Source organism: Ranitomeya variabilis, chromosome 5, assembly GCF_051348905.1.
Source record: "Ranitomeya variabilis isolate aRanVar5 chromosome 5, aRanVar5.hap1, whole genome shotgun sequence".
Lineage (NCBI taxonomy): Eukaryota > Metazoa > Chordata > Amphibia > Anura > Dendrobatidae > Ranitomeya > Ranitomeya variabilis.
Window position 1 is genome coordinate 226,207,575 of NC_135236.1, and position 27,761 is coordinate 226,235,335.

At 42.9% G+C, this 27,761-nt stretch overlaps 1 protein-coding gene across 1 annotated transcript in view; it reads left to right on the forward strand.

Annotated features, from left to right (window-relative positions):
• Positions 1–27,761, forward strand: part of CHRNA7 (cholinergic receptor nicotinic alpha 7 subunit) — a 510,896-nt gene that overhangs the window by 409,759 nt on the left and 73,376 nt on the right. Inside the window, exons 6-8 of the mRNA XM_077263866.1 lie at positions 15,389–15,556; positions 18,384–18,578; positions 25,517–25,603. Coding sequence (XP_077119981.1) covers positions 15,389–15,556; positions 18,384–18,578; positions 25,517–25,603 — 450 coding nt within the window. The remainder of the gene's footprint in view (positions 1–15,388; positions 15,557–18,383; positions 18,579–25,516; positions 25,604–27,761) is intronic.

Here is a 27,761-nt window from a genome sequence, read left to right on the forward strand (position 1 = left end):
CCGACATCATAATTGCGTTCAGCAGGCGAAAACTTACGGGAAAAGAAAGCACACGGTTTCATCAAGGAACCATCAGAATTCCTCTGAGACAAAACGGCCCCTGCCCCAATCTCAGAAGCGTCAACCTCAACCTGAAACGGAAGAGAAACATCTGGCTGACGCAACACCGGGGCAGAAGTAAATCGGCGTTTAAGCTCCTGAAAGGCAGAGACAGCCACAGAGGACCAATTCGTTATATCAGCGCCTTTCTTCGTCAAATCGGTCAGGGGTTTAACCACACTGGAGAAGTTAGCAATGAAACGGCGATAAAAATTAGCAAAGCCCAAAAATTTCTGAAGGCTCTTCACGGATGTGGGCTGAATCCAATCATGAATGGCCTGAACCTTAACCGGATCCATCTCTATAGATGAAGGAGAAAAAATGAAGCCCAAAAAAGAAACCTTCTGCACTCCAAAGAGACACTTAGACCCCTTGACAAACAAAGCATTATCACGAAGGATCTCAAATACCATCCTGACCTGTTTCACATGAGACCTCCCAATCATCGGAAAAAATTAAGATGTCATCCAAATATACAATCATGAATTTATCAAGATAATTAGATAATTCCGGAAGATATCATGCATGAAGGACTGAAAAACAGATGGAACATTAGAGAGCCCGAATGGCATCACAAGGTATTCAAAATGGCCTTCGGGCGTATTAAACGCAGTTTTCCATTTGTCACCCTGCTTAACACAAACAAGATTATATGCCCCCCGAAGGTCAATTTTAGTAAACCAACTAGCCCCCTTAATCCTGGCAAACAAATCAGAAAGCAAAGGTAAAGGGTATTGAAACTTGACCGTGATCTTATTCAAGAGGCGATAATCAATATAGGGTCTCAAGGAGCCATCCTTCTTAGCAACGAAAAAAAATCCCGCTCCCAACGGTGAAGAAGATGGCCGAATATGCCCTTTCTCCAAAGACTCCTCAACATAACTCCGCATGGCGGTATGTTCCGGCACAGACAGGTTGAAAAGTCGGCCCTTAGGAAACTTACAGCCTGGAATCAAGTCAATAGCACAATCACAGTCCCTATGCGATGGAAGGGAACTGGACTTGGGATCATCGAATACATCCTGAAAATCAGACAAAAACTCAGGAAATTCAGAAGAGGAGGAAGAGGAGATTGACATCACAGGAACGTCATTATGAACCCCCTGACAACCCCAACTAGTCACAGACATCGACTTCCAATCCAGCACAGGATTATGTATCTGCAACCATGGAAAACCCAGCACAATAGCATCATGCAAATTATGCAACACCAGAAAACGACAATCTTCCTGATGGGCTGGCGCCATGCACATGGTCACCTGTGTCCAAAACTGGGGTTTATTTTTAGCCAAAGGTGTAGCATCAATGCCCCTTAAAGGAATAGGGTTCTGCAAAGACTGCAAGGGGAAAACACAACGCCTGGCAAATTCAAAGTCCATTAAGTTCAAAGCGGCGCCTGAATCCACAAACGCCATGACAGAAAATGATGACAATGAGCAGATCAAGGTCACAGATAACAGAAATTTAGGTTGTACAGTTCCGATGGTAACCGAACTAGCGATTCTCTTTGTATGCTTTGGGCAGACTGAAATGACATGAGAAGCATCGCCACAATAAAAACACAACCTATTCTGACGTCTGAATCCTTGTTGTTCCGTTCTAGACAGAATCCTATCACACTGCATAGGCTCAGGCATCTGCTCTGAGGACAACGCCACAGCGCGCACAGTTCTGCGCTTTCTCAAGCGCCGATCGATCTGAATGGCCAGAGACATAGAATCACTCAGACCAACAGGCGTGGGAAACCCCACCATAACATCTTTAACAGATTCAGAAAGACCCTTTCTGAGAATTGCCGCCAAAGCATCCTCATTCCATTTAGTCAGCACAGACCATTTTCTAAATTTCTGACAATACAATTCTGCCGCTTCTTGACTCTGAGACAGGGCCAACAAGGTCTTCTCCGCTTGATCCACAGAATTTGGTTCATCATATAATAATCCTAGAGCCTGAAAAAATGCATCTACATTAAGCAAGGCCGGATTCCCAGATTCCAGGGAAAATGCCAAATCCTGAGGGTCGCCACGCAGCAGGGAGATGACAATTTTAATCTGCTGAATGGGATCACCAGAGGAACGAGGCTTCAGAGCAAAAAACAATTTACAGTTTTTTTAAAACTCAAAAATTTGGACCTGTCCCCAAAAAACAAATCAGGAGTAGGAATCCTAGGCTCTAAAAGCGGAGTCTGAGCAATATAATCAGAAATACCTTGTACCCTAGCAGCAAGCTGGTCTACACAAGAAACTAATCCCTGAACATCCATGCTAGCACAAGACTCCTCAGTCACCCAGAGGAAAAGAGGGAAGAAAAGACAGAGCAGGCTACAGAAAAAAAAATGGCTCTTTCTTCCCTTCTTCTGAGATGCATTTAACTCATTGTTGGCCAGTTGTACTGTTATGATCTGGTAACCTTGGAGCCGCATGAGAGACTTTCTCAGGAGAGGTGGTACCTGTACTGACCGCAAACCCTAAACTAACACCGCAACTAGAAGTAGCCGTGGGATGTACCTAACACGTCCTAGACATCTCGACACAGCTGGAGGACTAAATACCCCTATAGATGGAATTGGGAATTCTATCTTGCCTCAGAGCAGAACCCCAAAGGATAGGCAGCCCCCCACAAATATTGACTGTGAGTATAAGAGGAAAGACACACGCAGGCAGAAAAACAGGATTTAGCAAAAGAGGCACTTCTAGCTAAATAGAAAAGGATAGGACAGAATTCTAAGCGGTCAGTATTAAAATCCTAAAAATATCCACAGCAGATAATACAAATATTCCACATCTAATTAAAGACATAGAAAGTATATCTGCATCTCCTGAGAATTAAGCATGACTGAAAAATCCAAACAAAGTCTAAGCTGGACAAAAATGCAATAAATTGCACTGAATTGCAAAGCACACTGCATGTGTGCACAGAGACAAAAAACCAGAAACTTATCTTAGCTGAATTTGGCAGCAAGGCATGAGGAGCCAGAGAGAGATGCAATCCCTCCAAGTACAATGGACAACTAGCACAGACTCATGGATCCTGCACACCTAAATACCTAATAGAGCTGCAATTAGCAGAAACACCTGCCCGGATTACAACCCCAAGACAACTGCACTACCACCAACAACCACCGGAGGGAGCCCAAGAGCAGAATTCACAACAGTATATACACTAGATTCCTTGATAGGGCGTTGATCCAGGGAACTAGTCTGACTGCCGTATGTGGAGTCGGGAAGGAATTTTTTTCCCCAATGTGGAGCTTACTCTTTGCCACATGGGTTTTTTTTGCCTACCTCTGGATCAACATGTTAGGGCATGTTAGGTTAGGCTATGGGTTGAATTAGATGGACTTAAAGTCTTCCTTCAACCTTAATAACTATGTAACTATGTAACTATGTGAAACAGATTTGGGAATACTAATAAATCACAGACTGAACATGAGTCAAAAGTGTGATGCAGCAGCCAAAAATTCTGAGTTGCATTAACAGAAGCATACAATCTAGATCACGTGAAGTAATTATTACGAGATGAGTGAAACTTTCAAAGTTTGGTTCGGTTTTCTGAACATCTCAATGTTCGCTAAATGTTTTGACGAACTTACCTGAACCTCATTAGATTCAAAAGGAGGCCAAATCAAACATATAGGCAACGCCTTTAGGGTAGCGTCCAATCCGCAGCGGCCAGAAGTTACAGCATAGTGGATGGGATTTTATGAAATCCCATCTCCACTCTGCGTGCAGGGATGCCTCCAGCTTCCCTGCGTATACGCACATGCGGCACGTCTTTCTAGATCACAGCATGTCAATTTATCTTGCGGAGACGCTCTGTTTGCACAAGATGAATATCACAGTCCAATGTATAGGATGTGGTGATTCCGCATGGTTCAATGAACACATACGGAATCACTGCGCATACAAAAGCCGGCAGCGCTTTGGAAGGAGTGGATATGTGCTGCATCCAAAGCGCTGCCGTATCCTGACCGTGGAAACATACCCTAAGGGGTGACAAAAAGATTCCAAGCAGATAAAATTAGTGGCAGACACCATGAAAAGTGGCACCAATTGATCCCCAGTAGAAACTTGCTAAAGGCACAGCAGCAGTCAGCCAATGGCCATGCATGAGGTATCGGGGTCTGGGCCAGCATTTATACAGCTTTGAACTAAGGTTTCAATGAAGACCTTGTGATTAAGGGAGATGTGTAAGCCTTCTTTGCTGGGAACCCTGATACCTGATGCAACAGCTTGTTATTCTTTTTTTTCCCAGCCACACTCAGATGGCACAAACATAAGTTTCATACAGAACTATTGGTAGAAAAATGTAAGGATAGTAACACAGGTAGTAGTTGAGTTAAAGTAAATTCAGGCCTGCATGTCTGGGAGCCCTACTTCTATAAGCAACAAACATGAAGGAGACCCAACTTGGATGCTCCACATTTCAAAAAATTATTGTCACACACCACTAAGGTTGCATCAATTTCCACAGAGTAGGAACAGTATAATAGGACTCTGGTATATCTTCCACTACAGACAACCAACCAGATGGAGACCCAACTTGGAGTCTCCACATTTCAAAAAAATTGTCACACACCACTAATGTGGCATCAATTTCCACTTGAATGGAAACAGCATAATGGGCCTCTGACACATCTTCCACTACAGGCAACTGGGTTGAGGACGTGAGCCATGCAAGGCACGTGTGTGAGGTTGCCCCGCAATAGGGCCGCAACCAGGTTTGCACCGTTATTGCGCACAATCTTCCCTAACTCCAGGTTGAGTGGAGACAGCCATTGCTCTAACTTGACTTGGATACTTGTCCACAATTCTTGAGATGTGTGACTGCTATCTCCAAGCCATATTGATTTAAACACTGCCTGATTGCGGTAAGCCATGGCTGTACAGTACAGAGGTGGGGGAGATTATATCTCATGGCTGAACCGCTATATAAGGCCCGGTTCACTTGCGTTAACAGCAGCCTGTTCAACACATGCGTTAATGGGCTGCTGTTAACGCAAGTGCCGACTTGTCATATCGCTAGCGCAGATAGAGCCAGCAGATGCTCTATCTGCGCTAGCAGTGATGGACCCGGAAATGCTGCAGCACGCGTCCCAGGGTCCATGACTCAATGACGGCACATCGCTAGCGCACGCCCATTGTGGGCATGCGCTAGCGATGCGTCCCACATAGGACTTAATGGCAGCGTTAATGGACTGTGTTACACTGCGTTATGCCATGGTGTAATGTAGTCCATCTAACGGACGCCTCTAACGCAGTGTGAACCCACCCTTAGTCCTAACAATTTTTAAGAGGAAATGTGGTATTCTGTAACACAGTTTTATTTCACATGACTTGGCCTAGCAAATAACACCTCCTGCTGAACCCCTATATTTGGCCTAGAGATTGTTAGGAAGAAATGGGGCTTCTGATTCCTCAGTGCAACACAGTTTTTTCCCAAATTATTTGGATTAGCAAATAGGGCCTCCTGGCTGAACCCCTATGTTGTGAAATATGTATAGGTATATACTGTATGTATGTAGTAAAATATGCATAGGTTTATATGTGTGACAGGCAGTAGTTTAACATCTGCCCTGAAACTGCAGGTCTCACAAAGGTCACAACATATGGTATCCTGAGCAAGCAGTCTACTGTCTCCAATCTCGACAGGGTGTCTGCTGGGAACCAGGAAGAAGGGGAAACATTTCACACCTTCTAGCTCTTTTGAAGAGAGATGTCAATTGTAGCCTGACACTATCTGTGAGAAACTTACACAGAGAATTTAAGAGGAAAATAATTTATTCATTGGGGGAGCGGCCATGGTTCAATCAAAAACAAGCAATGATAATATTAACATGAGAGGCTGGTCTAGAAATTTGACCTCCAGAGTAACTCTATAAATTAGGCTTGTATACATAGAATCGTGCTCACAGATTGAGGGGCAGCCTAGCTGATGTGTTCCAGTCCATATTCACCCCACCTCAGAGAGCAGAAAGCAGACTACAAAGTTAGCTATTTCTGTAAGCTTTCTAATGTTTATTTTATAACTGTTTTGCATATTTGTATGTTTTTTTATTACCATATTTTTATACCTTTTTCTTTATTGTAAGCACTGTACCTCTTTATATTAAAGCATAAAACTTTAACAAGTTGAACCTTGTATGTTCTAAAGAATCAATAGCCTTAAAGTGTTTGATCCTTATGATTGGCAGACAGTAGTAGTAATATTTCTGGGACTCATCGCCTGTGTGTTCGGTAAGTGGTGGCAGTGTGTATGAGTGGGTGTGTGGCCTTGGTCGGTGTGTGATATATGCTCCCATTACAGCATAGGACAGAGGTTGAATGCTGGACTGAGAGAGGGAAGATAGATTAACCCTTGCAGGCGCAACCCCAAGTCGCGTGCTGAGAAGTGGGTATGTGACAATTAGTGGCAGCGATGGGATAGAATATTTCTATTAGAGCATTAGTGCATGGTTTAAGCAATTATTCCCAGTACTAAAGAATTGGTATCCTTGCGAGGAGTGCACCAGTTCTGCAAGGTTCAACTCAGTGCTTACTTAGACATACTTGCAAACAGCTTCCTTTCCCCGTTTTTCTTTTATATCTTTTATTTGGCAAAGGCTATTCATCGATTTGGCAGCCCAGTACAAGAAGCAGAGCAAAGAGGCTCTGAGCGACCTCTGTGAGCAGAGAGGAATAGAGAATTCTGAAAGATCCAAGGAACTGCTGATACGCACCTTGGTCGAGCAGGACATAGAGCAAAGTGCTGAAGCATCTGGCCAAGGAGAGAGTCCACCTCAGAGAGACACAGCGATGCCAGCTCTTGCATCGGAGAAACCTGATGGAGGTGCCAGCAATGCCAGTGCTGAGGAGCCTATGGACTTTACTTTACAAATGGTCTTACAAGAGCTGGGAACAAGTGATCCCAATCTACGCCTGCAGCTTATTCTACAGTACCGAGAGGTTGCTGCAGAATGCTGGGAGGAGAGAGCTTTCCAGCTTCAGATGGCTCAAATAGAGAGGGGTATCAGTTCTCAGCTAACCCCCTTCCAGGACAAAAATCCAAGGAGGCCCATCTGGAAAACTTCCCTGTGATGGAGAAGGATACGGACTTGGATACTTTCCTTCGGGGGTTTGAAAAAACCTGCAGGCAATACCATCTACCCTGTGAGCAGTGGGCGCAGTATCTAACCCCAGGGTTGAGAGGCAAAGCCCTGGAAGTTTTTGCTGGCCTCCCACCAGAGCTACATGGGAACTATGAGGCCATAAAAGAGGCCCTAATCAGGAAATACAACCTAACACCAGAAGTGTATCGGAGAAAGCTCCGGAACCTCCAATGTGGATCAACTGACAGCTATGCGGATGTTGTGAGCACCTTGAGGACCACGTTCCACCAATGGATCAGGGGAAATTCTGCTAACAGTTTTGAGGACTTAACAGATCTTATGGTCAAGGATCAATTTCTTCACATGTGCCCCATGGATGTACGACAATTTGTGTGTGATTGGAGCCACAAACTGCAGATCAGGCTGCAAAGATTGCAGACTGTTATGTGGCTAACAGAATGCCTGAGGTACGGAAGCCATCGGGATTCGCCTGGAAGGGAGGTAAGCCAAACGGGGAACCTTCTCCTTCTGCCAGCCAATCACCAATGCTGCCCAAGCCCACTTCCTATGGGGTCCTGGGGAATAGACATGCACGCTGATGCTTATCCTGCAGCAAAGTGGGACATGTTAGCGCTGTCTGCCCTGATAGGGAGAATGGCCCAACTACAACCACAAAGCTGTCTTTGTCCCCACTGTCTGTTCTCTTTGTGGCCGGCTCTAATGCGAGGGCTAATGAGAACTGTCAACCTGTCACTGTTGGCAATAAAGTCACCATTGGTCTCAGAGACACTGTTTCAGATGCGTCCATCAATGGTAACCTCTGCCTATATCATACCAGGAAAGACTATGTCTATAACCGGGATTGGAGGGGTCAGCCCTGCCGTGCCCATGGCCCGTGTGTACCTGGACTGGGGAGCAGGGAAAGGACTGAGAGAAGTGGGAGTATCAGAGGCTATTCCCACCAATGTGTTGCTAGGCATGGACCTGGGGAGGATGGTGTCCCATTATATTTCTCCCCTGCAAGTAAATGCTACAGAGAAGGTGGAAGCAAGTGACCCACCTGAGATCCCGTGCGAGGAGGGAGTATGTTCCACTGCACAGGACTGTATGTATTTGGCAGCTGTGACCTGGCATTTTAGCATTTTAACGGAACATTAAAACAAGTGCTGAAAATGCTGGTGGAGACTGAAGGGAGAGACTGGGAGCGGTACCTCCCCCACCTGTTGTTTGCATACAGAGAGGTACCCCAGGCGTCTACAGGATTCTCCCCCTTTGAGCTGGTTTATGGAAGGAGTGTCAGGGGACCACTTGATTTGATTAAGGACTGTTGGGAGGACGTCCCCAAAACTATGGGAGTCTCAGTGGTTGAATATGTACTGCGGCTCAGAGAAAGAATGCAAAAACTGAGCAACCTGGCCCATGAGAACATGACCTTTTTGTATTAAAGCATAAAACTTTAACAAGTTGAACCTTGTATGTTCTAAAGAATCCATAGCCTTAAAGTGTTTGATCCTTATGATTGGCAGACAGTAGTAGTAATATTTCCGGGATTCATCGCCCGTGTGTTCGGTGAGTGGTGGCAGCGTGTATAAGAGGGTGTGTGGCCTGGGTCGGTGTGTGATTTATGCTCCCATTACAGCATAGGACAGACATGGAATGCTGAAATGAGAGAGGGGAGATAAATTAACCCTTGCAGGCGCAACCCCAAGACGCGTGCTGAGAAGTGGGTACATGACACCCTATATTAGGCCAAATGATTTTTAAGAGGAAATGTGGCCTTCTGATTCCTCACTACAACACAGTTTTATCCCAAATGATTTGGATTAGCAAATAGGGCCTCCTGGCTGAACCCCTATATTAGACCTAATAATTTTAAGAGGAAATCTGGCCTTTTGTTTCCTCACTGCAACTCAGTTTTTGCCCAATCGATTTTGATTAGCAAATGGGACCTCCTGAGACTGCAACACAGTTTTAGGACAATGTAAAAACGGTCAAAGGAGCGCAAAGAACACAAGGACAAGGTAGTAATTTCTTAAGCCCACAACGCGTTTCAAAGGTAAACCGTCTTCATCAGGTGGCAATTTTCTTTAAGAAATTGCTACCTTGTCCTTGTGTTCTTTGCGCTCCTTTGACAGTCTTATACGTTGCCCCAGATACTATCCTCCATTGGCTGGAGCTGCATTGGACCGCTTATTAATTCAATTTACCTCATTCACCCCTTTCCTGGCGCTCCCCAGTGACTGCTACTTTCACTGATTTTTGCAACAGAGTTTTAGCACAGTCTAGTTAGATGGTGGAAGATCGATTTCAGACAGGACAGGATCCTAGCTGGGTAACTGACAAGATCACTTTCAGCAGCAGCTCTAGCAGGAGCGGCGTCTCTGCACTGTGTCACTGAGAAAATGGCATCAGCAAAGCAAGATGTCTGCTATTTATATGGACAGGGACATATGACTTTGGCAGCCAATTAGAAGCCCTTGCGTCATGATGTTGTGGATTGTGCACTCTGCTGTCAGAATACACATTAAGTTTAAGAAAAAATGAAAAAAAAAATTACACTCCGCAGCTCCTCTGACCTAGACACATCCCCTCCCCTCATAAAACATGTCCCGCTGGTCATCATACAGCAATGCTATCCTAGTGAAAACAAAAGCATTAGTGGAAATGTGATCATTTACCGAACTGTGACCGAATTTTGCTGATCTTGAGGAAAAATACTCGGGAAGCCGAACATGAATCCAAATGTTCTATGTGCGTGCCGAATTTGAAATTTGTGAATGTTTTCCGATCGTTCGCTCATCTCTAGATCTAAGGGGTAAGGTTTCTCCTTGTGGAGAGTGACATACCAGCTCTAGCTTGTCAAGGTAAGGAGGATTATTTCACCGTGTAATGCTCCTCTGGGAAATTTAATGTGCAAATTGCCTCTTCAGAGAAAAAGAGGACTTGAACTCTATAGCGCCACCTATTGGAAGCAGCGATCCTATAAGTCACAATTAACCCTTTAATGAGTCTTGCAACATAACTTAGGATAAGGGCCAAATCAGTATCTCAATTCGCAGACACGGTGTTTCGGGCTGTTGGCCCTCATCAGTGCAAAGCATGAGAACTGATTTGGCTAGGTGAGAAGCTCTGGACTGAGGTCTAAGGGGTAAGGTTTCTCCTTGTGGAGAGTGACATACCAGCTCTGGCTTGTCAAGGTAAGAAGGCTTATTTTGCCGTGCAATGCTCCTCTGGGAAATTGAACATGCAAATTGCCTCTTCAAAGAAAAAGAGGACTTGAACTCTATAGCGCCACCTATTGGAAGTAGCTATTGTGACTTGTAAGATCGCTACTTCCAATTGGTGGCGCTATAGAGTTCAAGTCCTCTTTTTCTCTGAAGAGGTCATTTGCATACGCTCATCTCTAGTAGATATCTTCCTCCACTTCTGCTTGGTCAGACCTCATCTGGAATACTGTGTCCAGTTCTGGACACCACATCTTAAAAAAGACATGAACAAACTGGAGAAGAGTGACCAGAATTGTGACAAGTCTGCAAGCAATGTCCTATGAGGAACATTTAGAGGATTTGGGAATGTTTAACTTGCTAAAGAGAAGACTGAAAGGATACTTAACCTCTTAACGACCACTGATACGCCTTTTAACGGTGGCAGTTAAGGGTACTTATTCCTCAGCGCCGCTTTTTAACGGCACTGAGAAATAAGGTTATAGTGCCCCCCAGCATCAGAAATTCTCCAGAGTCTCGTCTACCGGGGGTAGCTGAGACCCCGGTGAACATGATTCAGGTTAGTTTTTTACCAACCCCAGTGTTGTGATCATTGTTATTCACGGAATAATGGCAACCGCAAAAAAAATAAAAAGTCCAATTTCCCATTTAATTTCTCTCTCCTCTGATATGGTCCAGCATATCAGAGGAGAGAGAAATGGGGTCCTCTGAGCCCCCTGGTACTTTCAGTGTCCCTGAACCCTCCTGCATCCCTTGGTCCTGTCTCCCAGTCGTCGGCTTCTTCTTCAGGGAAGAAAATGGTGAGTGCATGTGCCTCCGAGACCTGCCAGCCGGCACCCGGCAACAATAGGAAATTTTTCCAATTGGTTCATTTTGATCACTGTGATAGACACTACCACAGTGATCAAAAGAAAAAGAAAAATAGAAAATCAAACCCCCTTTATCATCCCCTTAGTTAGGTAAAAATAATAAAATAAAAAAAGTATTTATATAAATTTTTCCATTAGGGTTAGGGTTGGGGCTCATGTTAAAATTGGGGTTAGAGCTAGTGCTAGGTTTGAGACTAGAGCTAGGGTTAGGGTTGGGCTAGGGTTAGGGTTGGGGCTAGGGTTAGGGTTGGGGTTGGGGCTAGGGTTGAGGTAAGGGTTGTGTTGGGGTTAGAGTTGTGGTTTTGGGTTTAGGGTGGTGTTTGGGGTTAGGGTGGTGTTGGGGTTAGAGTTGTGGTTAGGGTTATGGTTTTGGTTGGGATTACATTTAGGGTTAGGATTAGGGTTAGGCTTGTGTTAGAGTTAAGGTTGTGGTGAGGGTTATGGTTAGGGTTGGGATTAGGGTCAGGGGTGTGTTGGGGTTAGGGTTGTGGCTAGGGTTAGGGTTGGGATTAGGTTTCGGGGTTTGTTGGAGATAGGGTTGGAGTTAGAATTGAGGGGGTTCCATGATTTAATTACATCATTGGGTCTCCAAACTCAACATGGCGCCCACCATTGACTCCAGCCAATTTTGCGTTCAAAAAGTCAAATGGTACGCCCTCCTTTCTGAGCCCTGCCATGTGCCCAAAACAGTGGCTTTCCTCCACATATGGGATATTGGCATACTCAGGAGAAATTGCACAACAAATTTTGTGGTCCATTTTCTCTTGATGCCCTTGTGAAAATGAAAAAATTTGGTTCCAAAGTAAATTTTTTGTGAAAAAAGTAAAATATAATTTTTTTCTTCCACATTGATTTAGTTCTCATAAAGCACCTAAAAGGTTAATAAACTTCTTGAATGTGGTTATGTGCACCTTGAGGGGTGCAGTTTTTAGAATGGTGTCACTTTTGCATATTTTCATTTACATTGACCCCCAAAGTCACTTCAAATGTGAGGTGGTCCCTCAAAAAAAAAATTTTGTTGGAAAAATGAGAAGTCGCTGGTCAAATTTTAACCCTTAAAACTTCCTAACAAAAAAATGTATGTTTCCAAAATTGTGCCGATGTAAAGTTGACATGTGGGAAATGTTATTTATTAGCTATTTTGTGTGACACCACTTTCTGATTTGAAAATTGCTAAATTTTTCAAAATTTTTGCCAAATTTCTGTTTTTGTCATAAATAAACGCAAGATAAATCGAATAAATTTTACCACTGTCATGAAGTGCAATATGTTTAGAAAGAACACTCTCAGAATCAGTAGGATATGTTGAAGTGTTCCAGAGCTATAACTTCATAAAGTGACAGTGGTCAGAATTATAAAAATTTGTTTGGTCATTAAGTACCAAATTGGCTCTGTACCTAAGGGGTTAATAGCTGTCTACAAATACAAAACTGTCTTTAAGGGCTGTCACACTTAAGAGAGATCAGCTCAATTCTCTTTTGCACAAGGAAGGATTATAAGTAGTGTTGAGCATTCCGATACTGCAAATATCGGTATCGGCCGATATTTGCTGTATCGGAATTCCGATACCGAGTTCCGATATTTTTGTGATATCAGAAATCGGAATCGGAAGTTCCTATATAAGTTCCCAGGTGTGTGCGGTGCGTATGGTTCCCAGGGTCTGGAGGAGAGGAGACTCTCCTTCAGGCCCTGGGATCCATATTCATGTAAAAAATAAAGAATAAAAAAAAAAAATATGGATATACTCACCTCTCCGACGGACCCTGGCTCTCACCGGTGCAAGCGTTTGCCTCCGTTCCTAAGAATGCAGTGAGTGTAGGACCTGCGATGACGTCGCGGTCTTGTGATTGGTCGCGTGACCGGCGCGTGACCGCGACGCCATCGAAGGTCCTTCACTCACTGCATTCTTAGGAATGGAGGCTGCCGGTTGCACCGCTGAGAGCCAGGGTCCGTCGGACGGGTGAGTATATCCATAATTTTTATTTTTATTCTTTATTTTTTACATGAATATGGATCCCAGGGCCTGAAGGAGAGTTTCCTCTCCTTCAGACCCTGGAAACCATCCAGGATAGCTTCCGATATTTGTGTTCTATTGACTTGTATTGGTATCGGGTATCAGTATCGGCGATATCCGATATTTTTTGGATATCGGCCGATCCAATCCGATACCGATACTTTTGAATATCGGAAGGTATCGCTCAACACTAATTATAAGCAATGGGATGATCAACAAATGGAACAGGCTGCCATGAGAGATCGTCAGCTCTCCTTCAATGGAAGCCTAAAAACAGAGGTTGGATTGACATTTGTCTGGGAAGCTTTAGAGAATCCTATACTGATTGGAGGGTTAGACCAGATGACCCAGGAGGTCCCTTCCAACTCTACCATTCTATGATTCTTTATATTAGCACCTACACAAGCACACCATTTCTAAATCAGATGTTTTTTTTACAATTTTTGTTCCATATGGATTTATGAAATTTGTGTTTCTTCATTTTTTGTTGCTAATACAGTTTAATTTTTTAATCCAGATTTATTATATTTTGTATTTGTTTAATCCGCTTGCATTTTCCTGGGGATACTCCACCTTGTACCATGCTACCTATGTTTAATCCCATAAAAAAAAGACTGCGTATTCTTGATAATTTTTATAGGTTTATACATAATGCGTGCCTCTTGAGTATCAGATATTTTTCATTGCTATGAGGTTATATTGGTTGAATATCATGTTACCTAGGACTAGTTTTGTTTGGTACTTAGGGTTAATGGAATTTTTTTATACATTAATAGGATTGTCAGGGACCTTTTATTGATGGCCTATCCTTAGAATAGGTTAACAATATCTTATCTGTGAAGTTGTGACACTCATCAGTTGTAGAGCTGCACAGCTATGTAAAAAATATAATGGCTGCAGCCGAGTACAGCACATACGCCCTCTATTGATTCAAATGTCGGATGTATGTGCAGTATCCGGCTGTGGCCACTATATCTTTAACAATGTTGTGCTGTGCAGCTCTACAACTGAGCACTTCGGCTACCAATGGCACTGGGAACATATGATTGGTACAGTATAATTGGTCTAGCACACTCACTGATCAGATGTTAATGACCTATCCTAAGTATAGATTCACTGTTTATGTCCCGGACAGCCCCATTAAACTCAGACAAAAAATACAGTATTGCACTTGTAACGTGTTGTTCTTTTCTTCCTGTTTTCTTGAGTGAAAGCTTTTTTTAATAACTAAACAAAATTGGACAATTTTTATTTAAGAATTTTACATATTTACATTTTTAGACTCACTAAATCCACCTTTTCAGACTCTATTCAACAGTGTGGTGCACATGTCCCTTCTTTTTGGAGATGATCAATAATACATTTGTGCATTAGCAATATTAAATGTGCCTGTTTTAGGTTTAGGCAGCATGAATCAGAGACGTTCTGTGTTATTGCATCTGTGTAGGTCTTACTCCGAAACCCTTTTTCAATTAAAAAAATATATAATTTTAAAAGCCATCCAGGTACCATGTGCTCTCGGATGACTCATCCAAGAGGCAGGTTCCTGGTGGCTTCTCTGCAACCCACTCCTATAGACTCAGACAAAGGGGCGAACATATCAGTAGTGCAACCAAGAGGTAAGGGAGCCTATTTTTACCTCCAATTCAGGTGCAATCTTGCTTTTTTAGGAGCTCTTGAGCAGCAAAGAGCATATATTGTTCTTGCACGGGGCCCTTTTCTGTCTGTGTATACCAGTGCTCAGATGTGTTTACCTAAGTGCGTGTGTAAAGACCGAAAGCTGGGAGATCTCGGAGAAACCACTTGGGAAAGCCTCAGCCTAGTCAGCCAAGGGGCATGGTTCCTGACTAGCTTTCAAAAGTAGGTTTTATTTCTATCAATGCAGCTTTTCAGAAAAAAAAAGTTACAGCTGCAGTAACTAAGCCAGTCTCATGCTGTCCGAGGTTTAGGCAGCATTAATCTGTATCTAAGTGCATTACTTTATTATGGAATGATTTCATTGGCCTATACAGTATGATTAAAAGTCAGATATGTAATAGTTTGTTTATGTAGGTTTTGACGTAAAACCCAATTATATTTGTGTTTTATCCATCAGGAATTTTCAAGAGCTCTTGCTATATAGATGTTCGTTGGTTTCCTTTTGATATTCAGAAATGTAAACTAAAGTTTGGATCTTGGACTTACGCTGGTTGGTCCCTGGACCTACAGATGAAAGAAGCAGACATTTCTGAGTATATCTCTAATGGAGAGTGGGATCTTGTTGGTATGTGTTGAATTATGAATATCACTATATTGACTTTCTGTCTGAATTTATCTCAGGTTAGGTTTGCCTAACTCCCTTATAGATCACATTATTTGCTTCTGCCATTTACTCCTAGCTGACTCTTGACTCTCAAACCCCTTCGCGACATTTGCCATACATGCACAGTGCAAGTTGCAAGCCACCCTATAATATACAGGTAATGGCTGTGTTTTAGAGTTATGACCTGCCTCTAACAATTGCATGTGGAGTGGAGCTCTACTCACTATTGTTAACCTGTTAAATGCCTTTGTCAAACTCTGACAGCAGCATTTAACATGCACTGACATAGAGGCAAGTCATTCTTTGTGCACATCGGCGCCCGTGACCTGATTGCAGGTCGCCAATGGGTTTCTATGACAGCAAGGGGTCTGTTGAAGATCTCTGTGCTTGTCATTATGAAACTGGTTAGCACTGCAGCCTTGAGCACTGGAGTCCCCGTGTTTGCGTGGGTTTCCTCCGGGTACTCCAGTTTCCTCCCACATTCCAAAGACAATACTGATAATGAATTTAGATTGTGAGCCCCATCGGGGACAAGCGATGATAATGTGTGCAAAACTGTAAAGCGCTGCAGATTATGTTGGCCCTATATAAATAGAAGATTATTATTATTATTATTATTATTATTATTAATATTATTATTATTATTATTATTAAACTCATTTGAAACCATTAAAGGGGTCAGGCTTCAAAGGAGACCATGATGCTATGGCATTGCTGTATATAGCACAAGCAATCAGATGATCTCAGCTTCGAGTCCCCTAAGAGGATTATTAAAAACAGTGAAAAGTAAAAAAAATATGAAAAAAAAATGCATAAACGTCCAAATCACTTTATTTTCCAACAGTAAAAATAATGATAAAAAAAACTGAAAAAAATTCACATATGTGCTATGGCTGTATTCAGAAAGGTCTGTTCTATAAAAATATTAAAATAAATAACCTGATTAAACAAAAGTTACACTAGCCTATTATGGCTCTGAATTAACTCATTGACTTACCTTTCTGCATTGGAGCAGCATGCTAGTGTCGGATGCTAGGGTGGGAGACCCCAGAAACTATATATTTTCTGTTAGGGTATTTAGACACAGGGCAATGAAGTGACCCTTTTCCATGGGCAAGGAAAACCTAGTTACCGTATTTTTCGGACTATAAGACGCACTGTTGTTCCTCGTAATTTTGGGGTAAAGTGGGGGGTGCGTCTTATATTCCGAATCTGTGTGCTGTGCTGTAGAGGAGGGGGGCAGCTCTGGAGTGGTGTCAGGGGGCTGGGGTGGGTTGCCTGCAGGCTGCTATGACAGCAGGAGGTCCTGTGGTCCTGCTCATTAGCCTCATGTAATATTCACTGCACCTGCTGTCCATCACCTCGGTGCTGAACCTGTGCCGAGTTGATTCACAGGGGAGCAGCGAATATTACATGTGCCTGCATCTCCCCCCACTCCCATCATGGATATGGCCCCTGGTCACTCTTATATGCCCCCCTGTGCTGCTGGCAGGCACATGCTTCCCCCTCCCTGTGCTGCTGGCAGGCACATGCTCCCCCCCTGTGCTGCTGGCAGGCACATGATAAAATAACAAACACTTAACTCACCTTCCCCTGATGGCTCCGTGCTCACAGCTCCTCCATTGCTTCCTGTGTCTGTGCTGACATCCGATCATGTGATCGGCACAGCACAGTGATGACATCACTGTGTGCCCAGGTCACATGATCCGATGCCTGGGAAACAGGAAGCGCAACCGAGGAGCTGTGAGCACGGAGCCATCAGGGAAAGGTGAGTTAAGTGTTTATTTTATCATGTGCCTGCCAGCAGCATGGGGGGAGCATGTGCCTGCCAGCAGCACAGGGAGGGGCATGTGCCTGCCAGCAGCACAGGGGGGCATGTGTCTGCCAGCAGCACAAGGGGGGCATGTGTCTGCCAGCAGCACAGGGGGGCATGTGTCTTCCAGAAGCACAGGGGGGCATGTGTCTGCCAGCAGCACAGGGAGGCATGTGTCTGCCAGCAGCACAGGGAGGGCATGTGTCTGCCAGCAGCACGAGGGGCATATGTCTGCCAGCAGCACGGGGGGCATGTGTCTGCCAGCAGCACAGGGGGGCATGTGTCTGCCAGCAGCACAGGGGGCATATAGTGACCGGGGGGCCTGTACCTGCCAGCAGCACTGGGGGGCATATAGTGACCAGGGGGCTGTACCTGTCAGGAGCACAGGGGGGCATATTGTGACTGGGGGGCATGTGCCTGCCAGCAGCACAGGGGGCATGTACCTGCCAGCACAGAGGGGCATATTGTGACCTGGGGGCATGTGCCTGCCAGCACAGGGGGCATATAGTGACCCAGGGGGGGCATGTGCCTGCCAGCAGCAAAGGGGGGCATATAGTGACCATGGGGGGGCATGTGTCTGCCAGCAGTACAGGGGGGCATATAGTGACCAGGGGGGCATGTGCCTGACCTGACAGCAGCACAGAGGGGCATGCGCCAGCACAAGAATGGGGGTTATATAGATACCAGGATGAGGGACATATGATTTGTAAGACGGACACTGGCATTATAAGACAGACCCCCATTTAACATAAAAAATTATTTTTTTCTTATTTTCTTCACCAAATTTGGGGTTGCGTCTTATAATCAGGTGCGTCTTATAATCAGGTGCGTCTTATAGTCTGAAAAATACGGTAACTATTTGTAATTCTTTCTAATAAATTGCTTACATTTTCAAGTACAGTTCTATATTAATGTGCTGATTAATATTTCATGGAATTACAGAAAAAGTGACAAAGAAATGTATTTTCTCTTTAGGAGTACCAGGAAAACGGAGTGAGAGTTTTTATGGATGCTGTAAAGAGCCATATCCAGATGTGACATTTACCATTACAATGAGACGAAGGACATTATATTATGGACTGAACCTTCTTATTCCCTGTGTTCTGATTTCTGCACTTGCCTTGCTCGTATTCCTTCTTCCGGCAGACTCAGGAGAGAAGATCTCACTTGGTAAACATGCAGTTACTAGAAAAAACAGCTTTGACTTTCATAGGATCTGCAAACTTTAGACTTTTCAAATTTAAATTTGAGAAAAGACTTAGGTAATTATACTGAAAGCAGAGCTATTATGCAGACAGAGGCAGCAGTCACATGCATTATTATTCAGGAAGCTTCATTGCAAGGCATCCTTTAGATGCGAGAGTTGAATAGTTTTTTTAAACCAACAGTCATTTTTGTACATACATCAGTAAGGATGCCAGCAGTTTGTATGGCATATAGGGATATATTTTATACTAGAAAGCATTTTAAAAATGTTTTATGTGCTCTGCTGTGCAGCCAGGCTTTTACCATCAAAATCTTGGGTTGGGACTAGTAGTACAAAATTACTAGGATTTGAAGCAGAAACATTCAGAAGTAGACATTTTTACTCTTCTAGAATGATATGTCTCCCCTAGAAGCCAATATTAGAAGTACTGTGCACATTAAGCAAATTGCTCTTAGTCAGAGTGCAATGATTGCTAAAAGTTTGTAATGTATTCACTTCACTGATTGGGTCTCTAAACTGAGAACTCAGTTTACACAAGCATTTTTTACAGTGGATCTATGGGTATATGCAATACATACAAAGACCAGGACATGCCATATTAAAATATATATCATATTTTCGGATTATAAGACACACTTTTTTCCTCCAAATTTGCATGGCAAAGGGAGAATAGTCTTATAATCCGATATGAGCTTACTGGAAACTGGGGGGGTTAACAGGAGGCACTGTAGTTGTTTCAGGAGGTCGACGGTGGCAGGAACATTGCATTGTTGCAGTGCCTGGGATCTCAGAAGGTGTTGGCGCTGGTGAGCAGAGTCCATTTTCCCTATGTTCAATCATATGTTCAAATGATTGAAGGGGTGCACCGCACTTGCCCAGCAAAATGGGACTCCAACAAAGATGTCAACAGGTGCCCAAGGCAAGTCATAACAAAAAACCTAGATTTTAATTACAAAAGTGACATAATACAGGCCTACCAGTGACTTAAACAATCCCTGGTGATTAAAGAACACTAACACTCCTTTTTGACTTCTCTACTGAAGTGACCAGGCAACGCAGATCTTTTAAGACCATGTGCTCAACATTGCACTGGAGAAATATCCATTTTCAACTGTGATATCCAGCAACCTTGCATATACACCACCAATATGGGACCTTTCGCTCTTTCACAAATCACAAAGCTCAGCGCTACACTGACCATCTTACCAGCCCGCACAGGCCAGAAGAATCCCCTACACAGGATTTCAAATCCAACGGATGCTTTGCTCATCCATTGAAGACACCAGAAAAGCACCTAAAACCACACTGAGAGACCAGAGGCAAAGCTGGAGGCTGAAAAATCCCTGAAAACGGACATCATTAGCTTACATATTCTTCTATTCTGGGATAAGAGGTACTAACACGAAGAACAATTTTAAGATGGGACACTCTTATGCTAACACTAAAAAGAAAGTTTATATCAAATGATGCTTATAAGGAAGTTAAGGGAAATTAGGGGTATATTGTAGAGGGAAGTGTTTTTTTTTTCTTTTTCCCTTGCTCTCCTGTTAATTTACATCAAGAGTTAACTACCATTCCTATATGTGATCACCAGTGATCACTCTCTGCACTTCAATATAGGGGATTGGATTCTGGAGACATGATCAGGAAGAAGGAAAGTATATGTTTTTGAAAATACTTTTTTCATGGTTTTGGTGGCTTCTCTTAGAGAAGCTATCAATTGTTATTTAATGTTATGTGTTATTTTACATATTTATAAGAGAATGATTGTAATATATTCCATGGATAGCATTTCCCATGATAACATGTCTATACCAGATGTATATATGGCCTCGAGTTACTGTGATATACACTTCCTTTAGAAACAACCATACTTGTTATTACTTGGAATATAAAATGGTTGCGCTCACCGCAAAAGCGCTTGTGCAGTGGACAAATCAGGACAGTATTCCTACTCCAGCCTAACTATTTGTTATTGGAGGCCCTTGGGATGGTGGCTTCCTGCGTCAACCATGACTCAGCCCATAGGGGTATGTTTTACAAACCCTATGCACATTATGCAGTGAACACATTTTTGAATGTAGAGTGGCCCTACCAAACTAATATTTGTCATTGGAGGCTCTTGTGACAGGTTGTCCCACATTGTGACTGAGATAGGGGATGCATATTCAATAGAAATGTACACTAACTGTTGATGACCGAGTGATGGCCCTCTGAAAACTTGAATTGAGGCCCACAACTACTACAGTAGTCCAGTGTAGATAATGTTTGTCAAGGGAAGCCCTTGTCATGGTATCTTCCTGCATCTATGACACAGCCCCCAGGAATAATTTTTTTAAATACGATGCACATTCTGCACTCAGCCAAGTTGTTCGGTATCAAGAAGTCTTCCCTTCCGATATAATCTGGGAAATATTGTCAATACTCCAACCCATCCTGGAGGGGGCACCATATATCCTTTGTCCATTGAATTGCCCAAGAGATATAATTGAGCTTAAAGAATAAACAATTCACAGCACCTCATAGCAAATAAAAGGTTAACTATTACCCACAAGAGAGGCGCACGTCAATTCCAGAGAGTCCTTCCCTGAAAACATCCAAACATTCAAATAGAGAATGAAGACAGCACCTCATACGTTGGTGAAAAATCACAGTTCCTTTATTCTGCCCTCTGTGGTGACCTTTCGATCTACATGATCTTTTTCAAGCATTAAAAAGATCATGGAGATCGAAACATCACCACAGAGGGCAAAATAAAGGAACTGCGATTTTTCACCAACGTATGAGGCGCTGTCTTCATTCTCTATTTGAATATAATTGAGCTCATCATCCAGTTGACTAGTGCAGATTTATTTTTCTGGTTCACAGAGTGCACTCAAATCTGAGGATCACAGGCCGCACTCACTGCTACCTTCTAATACTCCATGTCTCTTGCCCTTTTTCCATGTAGGCTCTGCCCTTTAATGAGTTAAATAATAGAATGAGGGACCTACAATATGAATAAGTGAGAGCACTCTCAAATGTACACAAAAGGGCCCTCCAAAATTTCTAGAGGGCACTTCCAAACGTATGTTACAGGGCCACATGAGGGCTTTCACTAAACTCAGGTTTTCTGCCTACTGCAGGCCCTCTGAACATTTAAATTTAGGACCGCAGAATCACATGGAGGAGGAGCACTGGCGGGAGGAGGAGGGTGAAGCCCAATGCTACAATGTTCACATTGTAAACTGCTATGGAATATGTGTTCCACTATCTGAGTGTCAATGAGGGAAGGACCGCCCAAATGTCTAAGTAAGGTCAAAGATCAACATACCTACTGGTACGTTGTAGCTGGCCTTGTAAAGTGCTGAGGAATAGCTAACTAAAAATGATGTATGACAGAGGGACCTACAAAATGAGAGCTCTCCCTATTGTAAAAGGCAAAAAAACCCGTGATTATGCAGGAAAAGCTGTTTCTTAACCTTTTTGGTGTGTTAAAGGGAACCTGTCACCTGAATTTGGTGGGACCTGTTTTGGGTCATATGGGTGGGGTTTTTGGGTGTTTGATTCACTCTTTCCTTTCCCGCTGGCTGCATGCTGGCCGCAATATTGGAATGAAGTTCATTCTCTATCCTCCGGAGTACACGCCAGCGCAAGGCACCACCATGTTTCACTGTTGGGATTGTAGTGGGCAGGTGAGGAGCAGTGACTGTTTTCTCAACACATACTGCTTAGAATTATCACTAGTGATGAGCGAGTGTACCCTCCTGGGTCTTACTCATGGGGTTGCTTGGTTCCTGATTAAATGTAGATAGGTGGCAGAAGTAAGGCAGGAGGATAATCCCCTTAATGCATAGTTTGTCACTTGACAAGGAGCGAGGAGGTGGCATAGAAATCCTCGGTAAGTGATGAATATTCAATGGGGTGGCCGTCACATCTGTGGTGGGCCTGTGATGTCACGAGTTTCCTGCATAAGCGGTGCTCCCGCGCCTTGCTCTCTTATATGACTCCAAGTATTTATGACTGCTCAGAGATTTAGTTTTCATTGCGGCAGCTGAATAATTTGAGGCTACTAGACAGCTTGATTACATGTGGGGATTTTCTAGCAACCAGGCAATCCCCACATGTACTCAGCCTGGCTAGTAGCTGTAAATCATTCAGCTGCCGTGATGAAAACTAAATCTCTAAGCAGTCATAAATACTCGGAGGTCACCCGAGCATGCTTGGGAAAACCCGAGCAATGAGTACACTCGCTCATCACTAATTATCACTAAAAAAGAACCTGTTTTTCTTACCTTTCAGGTTACATCAGGGGCTTATCTACAGCATCACAGAATGCTGTAGATAAGCCATTGATGCCGGTGGCCTTAGCTCATATACGATTTTTGGGATGACAGATTCCCTTTAATAAATTTGCAAAAATTTCTACATTTCAGTTTTTTTCAGTCCAGATGGGGTGCAGAGTGTACATTAATGTGAAAAAATGAACTTTTTTGAATTTACCAAATGGCTGCAATGAAACAAAGAGTGGACAATTTAAGGGGGTCTGAATACTTTCCGTACCCACTGTATTCGTAAAGGGCTGCCCAAGCCCTATTTCAGGATACTATTAGCAGAGGTGTCAAACTGCATTGCTCGAGGGCCGCCAACAGGTCATGTTTTCAGGATTTCCTTGTATTGCACAGGTGATAATTTAATCACCTGCACAGAATGATTCCAGCACCTTGTGGAATGCTAAGGAAATCCTGAAAATATGACCTGTTGGCGGCCCTCGAGGAATGCAGTTTGACACCTCTGCTATTAGTATTCTATGAAAAATCACCTTGCAAATTGTCCTTAAAGAGGTTCAGCAGTTTTAAAAAAATGTTTTCAGAATGAGAAAAACCCAATTTTCTCATCTTTTACATCCAAACTGTCCCAGTGCCAATGCTTTTTTTTACATTGATGTAGTGTTGATTTTACCAACAATAGTGACAATAGTGATGATTTGAGGGTTAAATGCTCCTGAATGCTGGCTAATGCCTTCTGCAAGTAAAAAATAACATTTAGACAAGTATAAACTGTTTTTACTTGAATCAGTGTCTTCTAATTGTGTGCAGTCATTCCATCAAAGATAAAACTGACAGGTGATCTGTCTCCAACAGACAAAATGTAGTAAAGCAGCTGTCTCAGACACCACTCATCACATCTTATGTGAGGGTGGCTCTGTGGTAAATTTCTGTCCTCTCAGTCGCCTATAAGAAAGTATTAGTAGTTGTTGTATTATTTATTCATTTTGATTTACACAGTATTTTTATGCAATTTTATGCTGATCCTCTTATTTTATTTCGGTTTCTAAATGTAAAGTACCACTTGGGTGTCATTTAGAGATGTCACTACATAAACCTGAGGCAAATACTGAAAATAGTGTCACAAATTTGATTTTATTACTGTAGTCAGGAAGCAGGGATATACCACTGTGAGGACGTGGTGCACAGCGGTATATCCCTGCTTCCTGACTACAGCACTGCCAGCATGTGAATTCAGCCCAACATACAGATAATAACCTTGACAAAGGCCATAAGGTTGAAACGTTGGTTCTGTATGATTGGTCTATTAATAAAATCAAATTGTTGACACTATTTTCAGTATTTGCTTCAGGTTTATCTAGTGACTATATACCATTTTCCTGAAGGCCCTACTACTTTTGACGGCTATCCCCTTGATCTATTATATCATTTATAGATGAGCAGATCAGACAAAATTCTAATTTGCTGGTTTGCCCAAATTTTAATAGGAATTTCGATTCACCAATAAGTTTTCTCTGCAAATTGGATGTTCCTTAACCGTAAGAAGTAAAACAAAAAAAATACTTATATTCACCTCAGCTCCTCATCGTTATATGTCCGATACTCGTCACATCTTCTTATCACTTTCACAAGTGTAAATGCTTCCGCTCCTCTTTATGCTAGGCCGGGATTTCCGGCTCTTACATGGCCTGGGACAGCTTTGTGCAAGTGTATGTAAGGTCACAACGTCATGATGTCATGACATCCGATCCGCCTTAACTTTGCGTGTGCATGCAATGAAATGTCCCAGGCCCGAAAATTTAGTGATCGCGGTGATGAGAAGAAATTACAAGGATCGGTCAAATGGTATGAGGACTGGAGAGGTGAGCGGTAAGGTGAGAATAAGTATTTTTGTTAACCTTTTTATGGGTTTTCGTGGTTCAGAAAAATGTCAGCCATTGTCCCTCGTTCGCTGCATCTGAACGCAAGTGAATTATAAACAATACACATTTTGATGAAAGCAGCTTTTTTAATAAAGGCAAGTTCACAGAACGTGTTTTTTCAGCCTTTTTTCTGCAGTAAAAACTGATCTCTTGGCAGGAAGGAAGCTGCAAAAAGAAAGCAGGTTTTGCTTGTTTTTTCTTGAGTTTTTTGCTGCATTTTTGTGCGTTTTCGCATGCTAGATTTGTCTCTTCCACATGCAGATAAAGTTTAGTGCAAGAATAAAAAGTCCTGTTCTACAGAATCAGGTTTTGCCACAAAAAACGCAGCAAAACCTGATACCTGTGTTTTTGCTGCAGAATTTCAGTGTTTCTTCATCACCCATTCATGTCAGGGTGAAAAACGCTGAAAAAAAATGAAAGAAGTGTCAAAAAACATGCAAAGCACAAAATACTGATGACAAAATAAAAACAAGGTGTGTGCATGAGATTTCTAAAATCTCATTGACATAGCTGGTGCTGTAAAACCCAGCTGAAAATTTGCATAAAAAATAGTATTAAAAAAGCTGAAAAAAGGCCTAGTGTGAACTTACCCTAATAGAGTAAAATGAAATTCCACTCAAATACATTAGTTCATCTCTAGTATAATTCCTTCTGGATTCTGTCTGTTATTGTGTCATTCTGATTGTTCTTTTTTGTTTGCTTGTCTTTTAGGTATAACTGTGCTTTTATCTCTTACTGTATTCATGCTGCTGGTGGCGGAGATAATGCCAGCCACATCCGATTCGGTTCCGTTAATAGGTAATATTATTTATCTATGTACAAAAATGACAGATACATGATAATTAGAGATGTGGATTGGAAAGGAAACCAATTTAGAGCTTTTAATGAATCTTTGAGCGATAATTTTGCTCAAATTAGTTGATAATTAAATGATATGATTTATCATTTAATTATCAACTAATTTGAGCAAAATGATTGTGTTTCTGCATTAAGCAAAGTACAGACATAAAGTAATGTCCTACTTATGGTTTATCTAGGGGAAATAGAACAACTCAGTAATAATGTGATGTATTGCATATTGAGATATGCTATAAGTGCAGCAGTGTAACATTGGATTGAGGCTAGGTTCACATTAGCGTTTGAGTCCTCAGCGTGGTGCTGCGGACTTCTTTCCTTAAGCTCTGCCTACTTCTGCATGCGTCCTGCGTACCTGTCTTTAACATTGGGTATGCAAGGACATGCGTTGTATGCGGATATGTCCGCGTGCGTCGTTTTGACGTGCCTGCCGAACGCAAGAAAATGCAACATGTTGCGTTCGGAAGGCACGCGGACACATCCGCATATAACGCATGTCCTTGCATACCCAATGTTAAAGATAGACAGGACACATGTGGAAGTAGGCGGAGCTAAGCTAAGAAGTCTGCAGCACCACGCTGCGGACTCAAACGATAATGTGAACCTGGCCTAACACAGTATTTCATTGCACTTTGCTACTACGGTATTTTCAGTACTAGGTTAGTGATTGGAAACTGAAGACAGCTTTAATGCAAACTAATTTTTTCCAGCAATATTACGAGTGACATACTCGAAAACCCTAAATTCAAGTTTTGCAGTGAAAGTATAGATGTAAATATCTGGCCACAGTTGTTCTCAAAAGTTTACATACCCTAGCAGAATTTTTGCTTTCTTGGCCTTTTTTCAGAGATTATGAATGATAACACCAAAACTTTTCCTCCACTCATGGTTAGTGGTTGGGTGAAGCCATTTATTGTCAAACTGCTATGTTTTCTCTTTTTAACCCCTTAACAACCAACGATGTGCCTTTTCATGGTGGCAATTAAGGGTACTTAAACCACAGTGCCCCCCAGAGTCAGATTTTCTCTGGGGTCTAGGCTGCTGGGGGTAGCCGAGACCCCAGAGAACATGATTTGAGTTGTTTTTTACCGACCTTGGTTTTGCGATCGGCGCTATTAACTGTATAGCGGCGACCGCAAAAAAAAAGTCTGATGTGCCATTTAAAGTCTCCTGCGATCACATCAGAGGAGAGAGAATGAATTATGAATGATAACACCAAAACTTTTCCTCCACTCATGGTTAGTGGTTGGGTGAAGCCATTTATTGTCAAACTGCTATGTTTTCTCTTTTTAACCCCTTAACAACCAACGATGTGCCTTTTCATGGTGGCAATTAAGGGTACTTAAACCACAGTGCCCCCCAGAGTCAGATTTTCTCTGGGGTCTAGGCTGCTGGGGGTAGCCGAGACCCCAGAGAACATGATTTGAGTTGTTTTTTACCGACCTTGGTTTTGCGATCGGCGCTATTAACTGTATAGCGGCGACCGCAAAAAAAAAGTCTGATGTGCCATTTAAAGTCTCCTGCGATCACATCAGAGGAGAGAGAAACAGGATCCCCGATCCCCCCCATACTTACCAGTGTCTCCCGGTGCTCCTTGGCCCTCTTGCTTCCCCCCATGGGCGCAGTCATCTATTTTCAGGAAGAAAATGGCAGGCGCATTCGCAGTGCGCATGCCGAGATCTGCTGGCAGGCACCCTGCAACAATAGGAAGAATTTTCCTATTGGTTCATTTTGGTCTCTGTGATAGACCCTATCACAGTGATCAAAATTAAAAAAATAGTAAATAAACCTCCTCTTTATCACCCCCTTAGGGAAAAAAATAAAATAAAGAAAATGTATTTATTTCCATTTTCCAATTCGGGCTACAGTTGGGCAAACGTGAGTTGGGCTAAAGTTAGGATAAGGGTTGGGGCTAAAGTTAGGGTTAGAGTTAGGATTAGGGTTAGGGTTGGGATTAGGGTTAAGGTTGGGATTAGGGTTTGGATTAGGGTAAGGGTTGGGATTAGGGTTAGGGTTAGGGTTGGGATTAGGGTTAGGGGTGTGTTGGGGTTGGGGTTGTGATTAGGGTTATGGTCATGGTTGGGATTAGGTTTAAGGGTGT